General features: G+C 40.4%; 1 protein-coding gene across 1 annotated transcript in view; it reads left to right on the top strand.

Annotated features, from left to right (window-relative positions):
- Positions 1 to 2046: 2046 nt before the first annotated feature.
- slc5a9 (solute carrier family 5 member 9) overlaps positions 2047 to 17569 on the top strand; it is a gene marked incomplete at both ends in the record, with an annotated part of 36400 nt that continues 20877 nt past the window's right edge. The window contains 8 exons of the mRNA XM_079740023.1: positions 2047 to 2050; positions 2236 to 2354; positions 2460 to 2531; positions 2714 to 2818; positions 5438 to 5602; positions 6035 to 6140; positions 10060 to 10140; positions 10434 to 10639. Of these exons, the coding sequence (XP_079596149.1) occupies positions 2047 to 2050; positions 2236 to 2354; positions 2460 to 2531; positions 2714 to 2818; positions 5438 to 5602; positions 6035 to 6140; positions 10060 to 10140; positions 10434 to 10639 (858 nt within the window). The remainder of the gene's footprint in view (positions 2051 to 2235; positions 2355 to 2459; positions 2532 to 2713; positions 2819 to 5437; positions 5603 to 6034; positions 6141 to 10059; positions 10141 to 10433; positions 10640 to 17569) is intronic.

The following is a 17569-nucleotide window of genomic DNA, read 5'->3' as shown; positions in this document are numbered from 1 at the left end:
GATTCAGCACAACTTTTACCCATTGCATGAAAGAGAGACACATGAGTTGACATTTTACCTTTGTTGTGTATACATGTGACTAATATGTAGATTTGTGTTCAAAGATGCCTGTGGATCTTTCCACTCTTTCAGAGGAGCAACGGAAAGCACGGCAAAAGAAGAGGGAAGTGACAAAGACTACGAGAAAGACGGCAATTACCTACGAAGACGACTTCAGTGCTGATAAATATAGCCATTTTTGGAAGAAAAAATAAATGTGTTAACCATTTACTATGGATTCATTCTTCTCTGTTGGACACTTTTCTGTATGCAACAGTATTCTCTCTATATCAACCAAATACAGTGAGCAACTGGGGAATTCTTCGTATTTCTATCCATAAGTAACATCTTCAGTAATATGTTAAACGGTCAAACTAAATATTTTTATAGGAAGTAAAAGTGTTACGCCTCAAGTTTTGGAAATCTATTTGGTTAACAGTATTTATTTTTATACCGTTCTCAAATCAAATAACTATTTTCCTTTTAAAATTGTGTACACATCTATAAAAAAATACCCGGAAACGACCTAAAAACTCCCCTAAATAGATAATTTGTTGTTGAATACACGATGGCTTTGCAGTGATAGTTTGATTAAGGAGCAATATCAGACCCTCTATATTATAGTGTGTGTATATATGGATAAACAGTTCATGTTTAAAAATAGTTCTTTCTTAAAAGGAAATGGATTTGCAGAATAGATAACCTGTTTTAAATTGATAAGTGATCAATTAAATATAAATTGATCGTATGAGATGTGTTCAGAAGCTCTTCAAATAACTTATGTAGATATCAATACATAAATGCTGTTCCTTTATGGAGCAAAAACTGGAACCGGTAATGTATTGATTGATTGTATTGATTAAATGTGTGCTGTACCACTTAAAGGCCTACTAGGCTTTTATTGTGGCTGCTTCCTGTTTCACAATATTGCTTCTGAATAATTCTCAGCACGGTTGTATAAGCCTATTCAAAAAATTATCATTTCCAAAGTCGCTCAAAAGGATAAATTGTGTTTGTTTTGGTTATGGGTAGGCTTATCTTCTTAGTATATATTTAATATAATCTTTATTCTGGGTACACAATCATCCTATCTTGTAATAACTGGACGATATGTATGAAAATCAAATGAATGATGATGGTCTATGCGCAAGAGAAGTGTGTTGGATTGTTTTTATGATTGGGGTATCAATAATTGAGTAGTTTTAATTAGTTTAAACTTGATTGGATGGTTTATGTGTAGAACACAGAACTGATTACTTGTTTTGAGAATGCTTTCCGTAGGCCTAAATCAAAAAGAATGCTGAGCCTGCGTAATGTTTAACTCGTTCATACCAAGGACATTTAGTATCCCCTTGTAATAACTAACCGGGAGGATTTACTGTCTAAAACTGATTAATTATTTACAACCTATAAGGTGACAATGTTTGTAAGGCCTACAGACAGGTTCACAAGCAGCACCAAACTCGAACATTCTTCAGGGGTTTTCAGGAACGGACCAGTTCGGGAATCATTGGAGTAGTTTCTTGAGACGACTGAACTGCACATGTCTGCTGGACATACAGGTCTGTTTCCTTCCTTATTGAGTTTAACTCCCTCTGCTGTTCATACATACTTTAATCTTTACAGAGCGTCTTCTCTTTTGTAGATGGCATTCAAATAACCACATATATATTCAACAGAATTAAGTAGATCTAACTAGTAAAATATATATATTACAAGGAGAGCATTCAAAGCTTTTCAGCCCAGAAACTGTTCCAGCATTACACGAGATAATGTTTTACGAAAAAAAAAAAAAAAAAATTGCTGCGCGGGCAAGCAACAACCCAAACAGGTTAATCTTTTCAACATAACATTATAACGCTTTTATGTTTTTAAGTAAGCTTCCAATGAAGACCGTCATTTTGATGTTACGTCACGATACACAACCCCTAATGAGGTTGTGTTTGAGCACACGTTTTGAACGTTATCACTCGATCGAATGGTCAATAGATTATAAACTCCATAGTTATGGGTTAGTAGGGTCCTACTCTGCGCACGTACCACTAAATTCAGGGTGCCAGGCCCCAAGTTCAGAGGGCTGATATCATTGATTAGGTGAGTGCTGCATGCAGCGCTCAACTATTGTTCTTCATAAGTTTTATTCCTATCGATGTAGCCAATAAAATGTTCTAATTAGCATCTTTATTTTGCCCACAGATGTTGGCTCTAAGGCTTCAAGTGAAACGATGTCTCCCTCCGTCAGTTTCCACCTGGATGCTCTAGATATAGCCGTTGTTGTTATCTACTTTATAGTTGTCATGGCGGTGGGGATTTGGGCAAGTTCTGCTTGAAAACATCCTACAATGTTGTATGTTGTGTCTCATGCATCACTATGATGCAATTTGTTACTGTCTACTCAATGTGTCTACTGTTTTCTCTAGTCATCATGCCGAGCCAACCGCAGTAGTGTCCGAGGATACTTCTTGGCTGGTCGTTCAATGAGCTGGTGGCCTGTAAGTGTTTGTTTTTCAGATTACGTTTTATTTCATACATTTTTATGAAATGTTAATCAGAGAAAAGAAAGACAACAAAATTTACTCTATGAAAATATCTAATACGCGTCTTCAAATGTATAGATCATTTTAATAAAATGTGTTCATAAGATAATTACTATGGTTGTGTTTCCTCATAACAGATTGGGGCCTCTCTGATGTCCAGTAATGTTGGCAGTGGTTTATTCATTGGTCTGGCCGGCACAGGAGCAGCGGGAGGAATTGCTGTTGGCGGTTTTGAATGGAATGTAAGAAATACATGCACATAGGCCTATATTAGAGTCAACTACCTAAAATGAGAGCATTTCTAGTGTGAATATGTGACCAAATGGATATGTGTGCGCTTTTGTATGGTTAAGCTGTGCTCAGCTACAGAGATGGCCCATGATCTCACTTAATCATGACATCTGCCTTGTCAATTCACACCGACACTGTTTGGCACTGCTGGCTAAACTTATGATAAAGTCGTCCCACTGTAGATTCCCGCAATGTGGACTTTGTAGCTTTCTGGCCATCCTAAAATGAGATGAGATAAGATAACATGATGCTAATCCTGCAAAGGTAGTTTCAGATAGAAAAAAGTGTGGCGAAAAATGTACCATGATTATATTAGAGTGCTACATTTGGCTGTTTCAGATGGGTTGTATTCAGAGGATGCTCACCCTCCCCAAGTCTTTTTCAGTCATACTTAAGTATGTTTTAACCCATTTTTGATAGAAATGTACTTTTACAGTGATGTATGCCTTACGGGATGGGTCGGCAACTGGCGGCCGGCGGGCTATAACTGGCCCGCCAGACATAATATCTGGTCCGCCAGATTATTCTGAAGTTAAATGATTTTATTTTATTTTTTAATAATATTGAATATCTATATCTGTCAGCTTAGGGCCGGATACAGTGAACTTTTTTTTTTCACAACCGTTTTTGAATTGAATGAAATCCTGCTACTACTCCCGGAAGGTTTGAGACACACCCGTCATGGTCACGCGTAAGCTGCGAGGGGCTGAGCGGGAGTTATTGGAAACTATGCAATATTAAATTAATGGAACCCCCCTCTATAGGCCTATACACAACAACCATGGCTACCCAACATTAAGTAATTTTGTGTGATACTGCACGTAGAGAAAGGCAGGAGCTGTTGACAAAAGTCCACAAAAGATTTAAGACGCCAAGCTCTGAGACTTTGCTGTTTAACGCAAGTAGAGTCTCTGATGAGGCTACTTCACCTACAGCTCTTCTAACGGTGAGTAGGCCAGGAACGGAGGTTTATCTGTGTGCGCAGTCAGCCATGGTGTGTGTATATGTGCGTGTGTGTGTGTGTGTGCGCGCAGTCAATCAGCAACCGCCGTGGTGTGTGTGTGTGTGTGTGCAGTCAGTCAGTCACTCAGTCAGTCAGCACCCGCCGTGGTGTGTGTGTTGTGTTGTGTTGTGTGAAGTGTTTTAAGAGTGGTTGGCTGCTTTTTTAGGTGCGCACTACTGCCCTCTCTCCAGCATAAGGCCTTTCTACACTGCCAAGCCGGTTCGGTCGAGGCTTGGCATGCCCAGCGATTTCACCGTCTTATTTCAAGTTTCCTGTGTAAAACCGAGGGGGTAGAATCCCCTGTTCATCACGGCGCGGGCTTTCTTGGTTCACTGGAGAAGGTGGGGCTGCGCAGAGTCTAGACCTCTTTAGAATTTGCATATTCCCGAATGTTTTTCTGAATGAAGACACCCGCATGCAAGAATGAGTTCACGTCTGAGGGTAGGCTACAAATGCGATTAACTATTTACAAGTGCAAAAACGCCAGCATATTCTTTATTTTGCTGACCACTTTTGGGTTAGGGACGGGTTAGGATTTTTTTATCCCGACAAAAGCCTCGTAAGGACAGATCCTCTGCGTCTCTCTCGTAGATCGCACCATCTTTCAATGCTTTTGTTTAATATGACTGCATCACCTTCTCTCACATGATCAGCAGCTCGCGCATTTCACTTTCTCTCCAGTTAGAACTGCTCAAGATGATATCGCTGCGTTGTCTCTGTGGAGCCAGTGCAGCAACACCTCTACCCAACTTGATCAGGCATGACATTTACATGATTAGGGCATACACTTGTTTATATGTACGTCTTTTAAGAGTCATCTAGTGCTTGGTAGGCATATGACTAAGCCAGCTGACGGGCCTGCTCGCAGTTCCAGATGCACTTTCATTAACTAGCCTTTGATAATGTTCTAGCCCGCCACCTACTGGCTGGAAAAAAAATGGCCCGAGGCCAAACTTAGTTGCCGACCCCTGCCTTACGGTCATGCAGACCCCTCTCAAAGGTCTTCATGATGTGTGAGGGCAACGCCACAGACCTGAAGTCATTGAACCAAGATAGAGGTCTTCTAGAGTTTGAGTCCCATCTTCAGCATCCGGGAGGAGCTTAGGGGTGCTTAATCACTACCACAAGCTGTCAAATGAAGGAGAACCTTTGTATGTCTTAGTAGCTAAATATATTCATCCTTCATCATCTTGGTTTTGTAGTCGTGTTTTGTTCTGTAAGCTGCTGTGGTGTCAGATGACTGGAGGGTTATTCCTGGAGATTTCTAAAGATGGCGATGACAGAGGACTTCTGATATCAAAAACTTGCATTCAGTGTATGGTCTAGCAGTGCTTCAACACAGGCATGCACCTTAATATTTGTGTTGATGTTTTAATGTATTGACAATGTTGTGGGGATAAATCTTTCTAAGATTTTAGAAAATGTGATGGTGGCTTCTAAAACCATAAAAAAACCAACGATACTAACATATAAGTCTGTGCTAGGATGCTTTCCCAATATTCATTCAACAGATGGGAGTTAATAATCGCTTATGTTTATGCGTGTGACTGTATGTGTATTTCTATAGGCAACATGGGTACTGCTGGCTCTGGGATGGATCTTTGTGCCGGTGTACATCTCGGCAGGTGTGGTGACCATGCCTGAGTATCTGGCCAAACGTTTTGGGGGACAGAGGATCCGCCTCTGTATGTCAGTTCTGTCTCTTGTACTCTACGTATTAACAAAGATATCTGTAAGTCACATTGCCCCACATACACAATGACCTACAATTGTATATTTATGAATAATAACCACAATAATATTTAAAAAAATCATTTTAGAATATCCATTGAATGCAATATTATATTTTTACCACCAGCACCTCTTCAAAAGCTTTTTTGCTTAACCAGCTGTGACAGTAAATCAATTCATCATTTGTACTGTAGGTTTTTGGTCATCTAGATCACAAAAACAATGCCAAGCTATGTTGGTCAGTCTCAGCAACATTTGAATCATGCAAAAAGTTTATATTAGAAGCCCATTTCAACAGCAATCTGTTTGCTGTGCAATGCACAAATCAAACAAAAAAACTTGAGAAAAACATATTTTCTTACCTCATTGAAATCTAACTTGTGTGTTATTTGAAAATGTTAATTTGTCTTGTCTTATCTGTGTTTCTATCCAGACAGATATCTTCTCGGGTGCGTTGTTCATCCAAGTGGCCTTAGGCTGGGACCTTTACTTATCTACTGGTATTCTGCTGGCGATTACTGCTGCTTATACTGTGGCAGGTAACATACACATGCACACACACACACACACACACACACACACACACACACACACACACACACACACACACACACACACACACACACACACACACACACACACACACACATCGTATGATGCTTACATGTTCATTCATATTTTTATGTAGATTAATGAAGATAATTTATGTTCCAGCCTAGAATCGCTGATTCAACCTTTAAGGAAAATTATTGGTGTAATCTGTGTAAACAAAATCAGCTGTAAAAGACCTTGATTCAAGCCGCTTAAGGTGAAAGGAAGGGAAATCATTACTTGATACCTGACCACATTATTGAGAATTATTGAGGTATTTATCCTGCACCAACAACGAATGATGAATCAATCCAATGGCATGAAAAGGTCACTTCTTGAGTTTTGTAACATTAATATGAGTTCCCAAAGCCTGCCTATGGTCCCCCAGTAGCTAGAAATGGCGTTAAGGTGTAAAACGAGCACTAGGTATCCTGCTCTGCCTTTGAAAAAACAAAGCTCAGACGCGCCGATTTGGAATTTTGCTTGTATGTCGTCAGGTCGACGGGGACATGTTACCTCCCCTTTCTCTGCTTTGCCCTCCCAGAGAATTTGGCCCGTCAATGAGACAATGAGCTACGACCGTGCAAGCGCCACGTGTGTGTGTGTGTGTGTGTGTGCGTGTGTGTGTGTGTGTGTGTGTGAATACACACACTGTAACGCAAGTGTACACTTCTTTGTTATTTGAAAAACCGTTCTGCTGCCCGCTGCCAAGGCGGCGGTGCCTCAGCAGCAGGCAGCCGGGCTCTGGCCGGAGACAATCGCGGGCAACAATCCCTTTCTCCTCCATGTCGCGGTTCAGTCTACTTCAGATTGATGTGGAACAGTGGCGGCTGGTGGTTTTTAAAGTGAGGGAGGAAGGACTGCGCTCTTGGTTGCCATTGGCCTGCTTGCACTGTTGGTGTATGGTGGCATAAGAATGTGAGACTCAAGTTGTTTCAGGGTGTTTTGGTGAACTACAAAATAGTAGGGAGGGATAGTTATGTGAATAAAATTGATACAAAGCCACCAGTGGCATTACTGTAATTTGAAAGCTGGTGGGCAGCATGTCTTTGAAATGGACTACAAGGGCAGAAGGAAAGGATGCAAAGCCCATTAGTCAAATCAGGCCTACTCTTGATTTGTAAAAGTAAATAAAAAAATCCGGGCCTATTTTTGCCCTCAATGACTGAAGTTATCGGTTGTAATTTAGCTATGTTTATTTTCAGTTAATTGTTTTAAGAAAAAACTCAAGACCAAAAGTGATGCCATTTAAAATGCATCATGCTCTGAATCATTCACCCTTTCCAAACCCTTTCCACAATATCAAACAGAACAGTCAGAGTAACAAACTAGTAAAAGAACGAGAACATTATTTCAAACAATCTGATCTATAGGCATGGTGCCTAGCAAGGAAAGTTGCATAGCAGCACCAACGTGAACTTGACACTTGTCGTGGCGTTTGGTTGCCCTATCAAGATTTTTCACATCAGTGAAACCATGAACAGCCCACGTTGGAGATTTGCCATTATTCATTAGGAAACAGGGCCAGCAATACAGTCGATTGCTAGTAATGCTACCAGTAAGCCATGAGTACCTAGCAAACCATGTAGCACCCACAACACTGACGTTGCCTTTACTTTTGGTGATCTCGATTTTGCGAAGTGGTCTACCTTTTTCTTTGGTCGCTAACTTAGCATTGTAACTCAATGAATGGAATGCTTTGTGTAATTAAACATGAACAATGTCCTCTGTTGTCAATGTTTCCATTGTACACTTTATTTGCAAATGTTAGAATCTCGTTATCCTTCAGATGATTTCACCTGCTTTGCGTCTAGACTGAGCGGCAATGCAGGCAGAGCGGGTTTGTTATCGACAGCGTTGCCAGATTGAGCAGCCACATTTCCCGCCCAATGTTAATTTTTCAGCCTAACGTGGTTAAAAGTAGCCCAATTGGGTGGGAAATCTGCCCAATCAGGCAACATTACTCACCAGCCAGGGATCCTGCTTATTGGTTCATAGCGCAGCGTGAATAGATTTTTGCGCGAATCAGACGCCTTAAGGTCACACCCACTCAGAGGAGGACTTTCCTCCTCTCTCCCATTGAAACCCATGTTATTCACCGGCCGCCAGTACTTTCAGGGAAATTAATTGGAGTCAACGGAGGCTGAGGGAGGACCTTCCTCCCTGAAGTAATTGTCAATAGGCGATAGGGGGTGCTAATGTCCCTTTACCCAGGGAAACAAACATTATATATTCAAAGGCATTAAAGTAGTCATATTTAAGGGCATTAATTCATTACAGTAGTCTGGGCAATCTACATTTTTTATTCTCAACAATGTTAAGGAGGATCTTCCTCCCTCTCCTCAATGGAGAAGCCTCCACTGATGTGGAAGTAGAGGGTTATCCCAGCCATGGTTGAGAAGGAATTGGGGGAAAGGAACTTTGGCTTTGACTCCCTGAAGTACATGAACCGCGACATGGAGGAGAAAGGGATTGTTGCCCGCGATTGTCTCCCGCCAGAGCCCCGCTGCCAGCGGGAGTACCGCTGCCTGCTGCCCACTGCCGAGGCGGTGGTGCCTCGGCAGTGGGCAGCGGGGCTCTGGCGGAAGGCAATTGTGGTCAACAATTGCGGGCAACAATCCCTTTCTCTTCCATGTCGCAGTTCAGTCTACTTCAGATTGATGTGGAAGAACCAGATCAAATCATTTAACCAAGAGACGTTGGAGAACCCGACGCAGTCGTTTGAGATTAATAATATCATCTGCAGGCGCACACAGCTTTTGGCCGTGATAATATATATTATATGATATAGATATCTATGTATAATATGGCATTATTTAGATATAGACCTCCAGGACTCCCGCCGGAGCACCCGGAGTGTTCTAGAATATTTACAGAACACTGCCAAAGGCTGTGTGCGCCTCGCCATTGCGATACATCCACTGTAAACACGAGCGCATGGTACGTGGTCGCAAGCTGCACAGGGCCACACCCCCACCCTCCACATTGACGCGACTCTACGGCACATTTTTTGAAAGCTCATTGTGGAACTGGCTCGTAGTGGCTGTAATTCTGCACCAAGGCTGAATTTCTTGAACCTCTTCAAGTACTGTATTAGAGGCCCACTAACACCTATAGAAAAGCATCCATAAAGTAGCATGCCATGGGACCTTTAATTAAAAAATATCTTTACTTTGGAGAGAATGGATGAAAACAAAAATGTGGGTTATTTTACATTAACAGCTTCTTTTAGCCAAACAAGATCGATAGATAAAGATGAGCTGACAATCAACATTTCAATTTGATTGATTAACTGCAAATGTTTTTTTAAAAGCATGTACATGCTTTAATTCTTATTATCCATAACTAATGTGGTCAGAAGAAAACTACCCTTTACAATCAGTCACTTCTGCAATAAGTAAAAAGTAATGTTTTGCAATAGGTTGACTCATTGCAGATCCAGCAAACCATTAAGAAGCCAACTTACATGCAATGAATTTAGAAGTAAAAGTCGCAATGTGTATGATTTAGCCCCTTCCAGTAAGAAGGCTGTGTACACTTTCAGAAAATTCTCAATGACACTGTTCTGTCCTCTCAACGAACAAAGTAGAGGTAAGGGCTGGCCAGCATTGTTTATTTGTAGAATATATCAGTGGGATCTTATTGATAACATTATTGAAATCACTATCCAACAGCACTGACCCCAGATATTTCCAGGTTATTGTAATCTACGAGCTAGTTCAAATGTAAACTTAATTTTCAAACCTAAGAAATCAAGCATTGTTTATATGGAACATAGAAGTATATGTTTCGTATAAACTGTGCAATAGTGATATAAATATATCAATGTAACTTCTTAAAGCTGTCCATTTGTGTGTGCTTGGATAGGTGGCCTGACAGCAGTGATGTATACCGATGCCCTGCAGACAGTTGTCATGGTTGCTGGGGCCTTTGCACTGATGTTCATAGGTTGGTTATTTATTTGAGGAAGAGCACACAAAACGTGACTCTTTATCTGCATGATCATTTATTTATTAACATGAAAGATGTTTTTAAGGTAAAAAAATAGTCACAAAAAAGATAAACACATTTTTGATAACAGTAACTATTATGTTATTATTTTAATGGGACAGCCCATCAGGATATATTTCTTACGTAAACTAATCTAATTGGAGAGTTGAGTTACAAGCTAAATAGTCCAATGTTTTCATCCTTTGTTTTTGAATTGATATATGATTTATTTGATTGTCTTTGTGTATCAGCTTTCGCAGAAGTCGGCTGGTATGAAGGCCTTTTGAGCCGCTACCCCTCTGCAGTTCCTAATGTAACTGTTGCTAACACCACATGTCACTGGACACGCAGTGATGCATTCCACCTGTTGAGAGACCCTATCTCGGGGGATATACCCTGGCCTGGTCTGCTGTTTGGACTCACCGTGCTATCTACGTGGGTCTGGTGTACTGATCAGGTAAATCATGTTTTCACCTCTTAAGTTTTGTGTTTATGTTTATACATATATATATATATTCTTATATTTTTGATTGACAAGTTGCAAGCACATGGAATCATTCGAATATCTTCATGAACAACCACTGTCATGAATGTCGTCCTCACAGGTACTGAGTTACAGAATGACTGAGTTATATGATATATTTAGGTGTCATTTAGGCGGACATTATCATAAAGGGGATGGTAGTTAAGAGGAAAGGGAACACAGAAATTATCCATTATAATAATGTGTGTTATTATTTATGGGTCAAAATGAGCGGAAGTCAAGCTCTGAGGGTAATTGTGAAGTAACGGCCAGGTCGGTTTGTCTGGCAGTGAGTGCAAAACAACACAGTGCAAAAACACAACACAGCGTGAGTACTTGCAGGTTGGATTTAAGGTTTATAACAGAGGAAAGACGATCAATTATAGTCAAATCTTCATGTGGACAAAAAAGTAAAAATACAGCAATTCAACAGTATAGAGAAGGGAAGGCTGGGGTTGAATTAATTTAATTAAACGTAGAGGTCAGTGCTTCACTGGCTCCATTTGTAGCAACCACAGGTCAGATCTGTCTGAAATCATCTGGAAAGTTTCAGAATAATCATTGAAATTGTAATTTTTTTGCCCTACCAGAGTATTTGAGAATTCAGAATAAATTCACGATGGAGGTTAAATTCAGCATGCAAATCTCTCAGAAATGTTCCCTCTCTAATTGGTAGGGGTGTAACGGTACACGTATTTGTACCGAACCGTCACGGTACAGGCACTTCGGAGCGGTTACAGAGGTGTACCGCGGTACGTAAAAGCGTTAATATGGCGAATGTAAAGGCTTGTTTTGCGATGCGGAATTTAAAACTTGGAAGTCGAAGTTCCACCCGGACTGTTCAGCCAAAGTATACTACTACGACTCTGTAATCCGGCTCCGTAACTACGGAGACCCCACAGCAGCTCTCCGTTGGGATGTTGGATATGCAATGCAATTCGCCGCTCGATCTATCTTATATGTTGACTACAAACCATGTAAGCAGTGTTGTAAATAAACTTCCAAAGCTTTTCAAATCTTATTTGGTGTTTTATTGGTCCTTAAGGTGCAAAGTAAACAATGTACAAAGTAATTAAGGTGCAAAGTCAAACCGGAGAAGTGATTCCGGAAATGAATATGTTAGAGGACCAATCACAGCCCTTGCCGTCTCCATTGCTTCGACCAATAGGTCCATGGCGTCGACGGATAGTTAAAAAATATCGGATGCTCTCCAGCTATGGAGAGGGCTCTCCGTGTCTGCGTACAGCACTTTAACATGCACACGCTAGGGATGGGCAACGATCGTCAAATAGTCTGAGTCACGTAGAATATCAAATAATGAATGTGACTATCGTTATTTATTACCAGTGTTTGTAATAACGTTGTTTAAAATAACGCCGTTATTTTTTCAGTAACGGGGTAATCTAACTAATTACTGTTTCCGTCGTTACAACGCCGTTACCGTTACTGTAAGTTAAATGCGGTGCGTTACTATGAATTGATTGAATAAACTGCGTAATCCGAACGCACCCCTGACTCCAAACACAAACTGCTAGTGAGGAGACCGGGTGGGTTAACAACGAGATAAGCGATTATGATTGGCTAAGGCAGAGTCATGTTTCATGGTAGCCAATCGGAGCCAGTGTTTTTACACACAAGCCGGGACACGCGCGCCACGCACACACACGCAAAGTTGGCATTTTCTGTAGTATTCGGCAGATGTTCCACAGCCTTTGCAACTAAGCAAATTAAAATTCAGTTGGAAGTATATCAGGGCCTTGAATCAACACATTAAGGCCAAGTGAAAACTGCTCAGAAAAATCCAAATTCTTTGACATATAGCAACTTTCTTTTTTTACAGTAACGCAAATAGTTACTTTCCCTGGTAACTAGTTACTTTTATTATAGAGTAATTCAGTTACTAACTCAGTTACTTTTTGGAACAAGTAGTGAGTAACTATAACTAATTACTTTTTTAAAGTAACGTTCCCAACACTGTTTATTACACGGCTCTTCTCAATGCTGTTGAACGCTCCGTTGACTTGCATGGGCCTTCACAACTTCCAGTGGTGAATAGCGTCCTTTGGCGGACTATTTACGACTTTTACCATTTTTGACGTGTCTAGTTCACCGTCATGCAGGCTGTGTTCAGTAAAATAAATAAATAAATAGCGATCTGTTTTCGGCGCATGTAGGTCTATCTGCCTAAGCCCACGTTGAAATAATTTTGATGTTGAATGTTGATGGCGCAGTTGTTGAAATAAACAGATTGATTTCATACAAATCATAAAAGCCTCTCCCTGTGTCATTGTGTGTGTGTGTATCCGAGGTGCGTGCGTGCGTGGGGGGTTCTTGATTGACCGATCTTCAAATATTATTAGAATACTTCTCAGCGAATATCGAATAGTATTTTTGCCAGAAATGCACATCCCTTGTACACACATTTGAAAAGGCACCATCCAGGTGTTACTATCACTGTATCTGTGGAAAAAAAAAACGAGCTGTGCAAACCCAGGTCACGACACTATTTCAACAAACCCTGTCTGGGAATTCAGAAATGCAAATGCCATAACCAAGTTTATTGGTGTTTTCATTGCTGCTGATCTACGGCCATTCTCCGTTGTTGACAAACAAGCAGTTTTTTTAAATTTTCCCCTTAACTATGAACCGTACCGTACAATGACTTAAAAACCAAGGTACGTACTGAACCGTGACTTTTGTGTACCGTTACACCCCTACTAATTAGCTTTCCTGCCTTCATGATCAGCTCATTAACCACCATATAACTGGCCTCAACTGCATCATCCCATTCCCTGTTTGAAAAGCTGGAATAGATGCATGAGGCTACTTCAAATTTCTCTCTCTTCTCTGTTCTACCTTACTTTACTTGATACTATTCAAAACAATTTCCCCCTTGTAGTTCTGGCATGAGGCATTGCAATAAACTTGATGAAAAAAGGCAACACCAAGAAACTAATTGACTCAATGAAGTCAGTAACCTTTTTTTTGGTAACCCTTCCTTTTACAGTCCCCTAAATACTAGGCATTTACCTGGTAAATATAGTATATTATTGGGTAATTACCACTGGTTATAAGAAGGTAAATACAGAGGAACTACAGCTGAAGTACTAAGAAAAACCTCCACTATTACCCATCAACTCAACAAAGTACTGTGTAGTTGTAACTGTTTTAGGATGGTAATAACTCACATATAATTGTGTACTTCCCAGGAAAGTAGGCAACCAATTCTTAGAAACAACTCTTCTATTACCCATCAATTCAAGTTACAATTGTAGTTATCCAAGGTTTATGTTGGTAACAGCTCAGGTTTAATTATATGCTATCTAGAAATTAACATAGTACTTTCCAATAAATGACTATTTCTTATTTAGTTATTGTTCATAGCTACACCCATTTATAAAAGGTTTATTCGATTTACCTCAGAAACGACTGAATTGTTTTTATTTAAGTTGAAAAATTACAGCAATACTTAGCTGGTAACAACCTCTGCAGAAACAGTTTTCCTCTAGTGTCATGGTGCATCTTCTTAAATACAGGGATTAAGCCTTGTTTGTTTCCATGGTACTACCATGTTCTTAACATATCCTTTGCAATAGATAATTTCATTGTCCATGCAGTTAACTGGAACTTGCACCATATATGTTCTGCAACGTTGCTAAGTAAAAACATGAAAATTTACCCAGTAAGTAAGCTGAAACTACTGTAAATACAGGGATTAAGCCTTGTTTGTTTCCATGGTATTACCAGGCTCTTAACATATAATTTGTAACTGGTTATTCCCTTTTCCATGCAATCAACACAAACTTGTACCATATATGTTCTGCAACGTCGTTCACCAGTAGTTAAGCACTTTAATTTTAGTTATAAACCCCAAAGCACTGCTGATGAAAGGCATATTAAAATTAAACAAAAACAAAGGCTTATCTTTCAAACAATGCATTTCTCACAAACAGGCACTGAACACTGAAAAAATCGGACAAAAAAAAGAGCTGTCCACATCAACTCAATTTAAATGTAACTGATTGTGTTTTGATAAAACAAATGACAGTGTTATGGCAAGTGCCCAAATTGCAGACTGCTTCAATCTCTACAATTTGAATAAGTGGCGAATGCCATGCAGCAATCTGCCTAGGGGAGCATCTTTGTGGTCATTCGCAAACCAATGAGTCCACTCGATGAATGAGAGATGGCTGTTTAGTGTCCTCTCTGTGCGGTTTACCCGCAGTCTCCACACCTGGGATTTGTAGGCTGACCAAGCCCTGACCAGGTACTTCCAAATCGCCCGTTCCATACTGTAAAAAAGTATCAGAAGACAAGAAAATAAACATTAGGACTGTCAAGATTATTTTGTTTGCCAGTTAAGTAAGGATGCTGGTCCTCTGGCCATTGTGTTTGGTCATATTAAAAAGAAAACAACTCGGACATGTTTAAAACCTATAGCACCCAACTTATTATAATATCTGAATTTAATCGGGTTCTGTCCAATAAATACAGTTATTAGGACGGGAGGGGACAGGCTCTGTAAGCGCGATGCTAAAGAGCATCTCTACCGGAGCATGCTGCCTCAGCAGGTACTTAGCAGCCAGTTTGATATTCGCCGGATATTCGCTTTTGGTTTACCACGCAATCGGATTCATCAACACAATTGCACTACATTACGGGTGTAGTATGTTGAGGACAGTTTAGGACACCATATTGCGAAAAATCACAAAGACATGTTGTTGCTATCGATGTCTGTGCAACAACATCTACGTTCTGTCTGGCTGCTACCTGGACCGTCTACAAATTACACCCACAGACTGGTGGCATAGACTACAATGGAATAATTTCAGGAAAAAAATCAATGAAAGTACATTTTGTCATTCTGATTGTTGTAGTAGTTGCCAATGGTGGGCTGCTACTTACTATAAGGAACACTTTGCTGATATATTGCATTATAGTTAAACAGGATACAATTAATAGTTTAAAATATAGTTTAGTATATTTTTGTCAAATACTTAAACTATTAACTGCATTCTTGTTAACTATAATGCAATATATTTGTGTGATTTATTTCCTGAAACAATTCCATAGTAACGCCACCAGTCTGTGGGTGCAACTCGAAGACAGTCCCTAAAACAGGTAGCAGCCAGAACGTAGATGTTCTCGCACAGACATCGATAGCAACAATATTCTTTGTGATTTTTATCGATACGGTGTCCTAAACCATCCTAAACATTCTACACCCGTAATGTAGTGCAATTGTGTTGATGAATCCAAATGCGTGGTAAACCAATGCGTGGTGAATATCAAACTGGCTGCTTACTTGTACCTGCTGAGGCAGCATACTCCGTAAGAGCTGCTCTTTAGCATCACGCTAACAGAGCCTGTCACCTCCCGTCCTAATAAATATATTTATAGAACAGAGCCCGATTAAATCCGGATATTTTAATAAGTTGGGTGTTATAGGTTTTAAACAACATTTCCGAGTTGTTTGAATGACAGAAGCTCCGCTAGCTCGATGCTAAAGCTCTAACCGGAGCTAACAGCCTGTCCCCTCCTTTCCTATTAACTGTATGGCTATGGCTTATTTTCTTTTAATATGACCAAACACAATGGCCAGAGGTCCAGCATCCTTTCTTAACTGGCAAACAAAATAATCTTTGAGTTTTTCATGTTCTGAGGGGGGGGGGTTTTGTATGCAGTCATACATTTGTATGACTGCATACAAATGTGTCCACAGACATGGTGACTAATGTATGATAGTAAGCATTATTGGCCCTTAACACTAATATTCAGAAACAAAACTGCCTCTAAAGGCTATTGGCTTAAGCAACACCAGTAGAGGCATATACTTTCCCCTGAACTTTTAAACGTTGCAAACGTGCAAAAACATAATTATGTTTTTGCTTAAAATATATCTGTGGCATTCAGTAGGCCAATGCTGTGGTAAAGTGTGTAAAGTATGACCAAGTGTTTCTTTCTGTTCAATAGATAGAAATGTTTTAATGTTTGTCCCTATAAAACAATAATGGTAAAGAAAAACTTACTAAGTAAGTCAAAACGTCCAATCTGAAGGCTCTACTTAACCACTCCCCCTCATCACTTCCACCAATGCAAAGCGAACAGAGCTCAGTAGGGGAGGGCGTAAGTAGGGGGAGCCTAACTAGTTTGTGAACGACCCAGAGAAACGCAACGCAAATTCAATCTGAACATGTATGAGGCTTTAATAAAATCCCGGACGATTTAGAAATTCCGCCACACATTTTTTTAAAAGTGTCTCAAAAAGAGGGCATGTCCGGGCAAAAGAGGACGTCTGGTTACCCTACGTACGGGAAACCCATTTGATTCCTACCTGTTCCACTGTTAAATAGCGGCCCAAATTGGTGGGCGCTATCCTGGTAATTTCTCTGCGTGAGAAATACGAAATGTGGCGTGTGAGCGTGTGCATGGGTTGAATTGCGTGTGTCTCACGCCGAATGCGTGAGACTTGAGAGCCCTGAACTTTATTACAGTATGGAAGGGCAGATTTGGAGGTCCCTGGTCAGGGCTTGGTCAGCCTACAAATCCCAGGTGTGGAGACTGCGGGGAAACCGCACAGAGAGGACACTAAACAGCCATCTCTCATTCAGCGAGTGGACTCATTGGTTTGCGAATGACCACAAAGATGCTACCCTAGGCAGATTGCTGCATGGCATTCGCCACTTATTCAAATTGTAGAGGTTGAAGCAGTCTGCATTTTGGTCACTTGCCATAACAGTCAGTACGTTTACATGCACAGCTTAATCCGATTAAGGCCATAGTTCGACTATGCTCCTAAATCGGACAACTGCAATTGTCCGAGTATACATGGCGGTGAGAAAATCGTTTCATTGGCTGAAGCAT

Source organism: Pollachius pollachius (genome assembly GCF_949987615.1).
Source record: "Pollachius pollachius genome assembly, chromosome: 7".
NCBI lineage: Eukaryota > Metazoa > Chordata > Actinopteri > Gadiformes > Gadidae > Pollachius > Pollachius pollachius.
The sequence above is the reverse complement of the archived record's forward strand: the minus strand, read 5'-3'. Positions and strand labels throughout refer to the sequence as shown.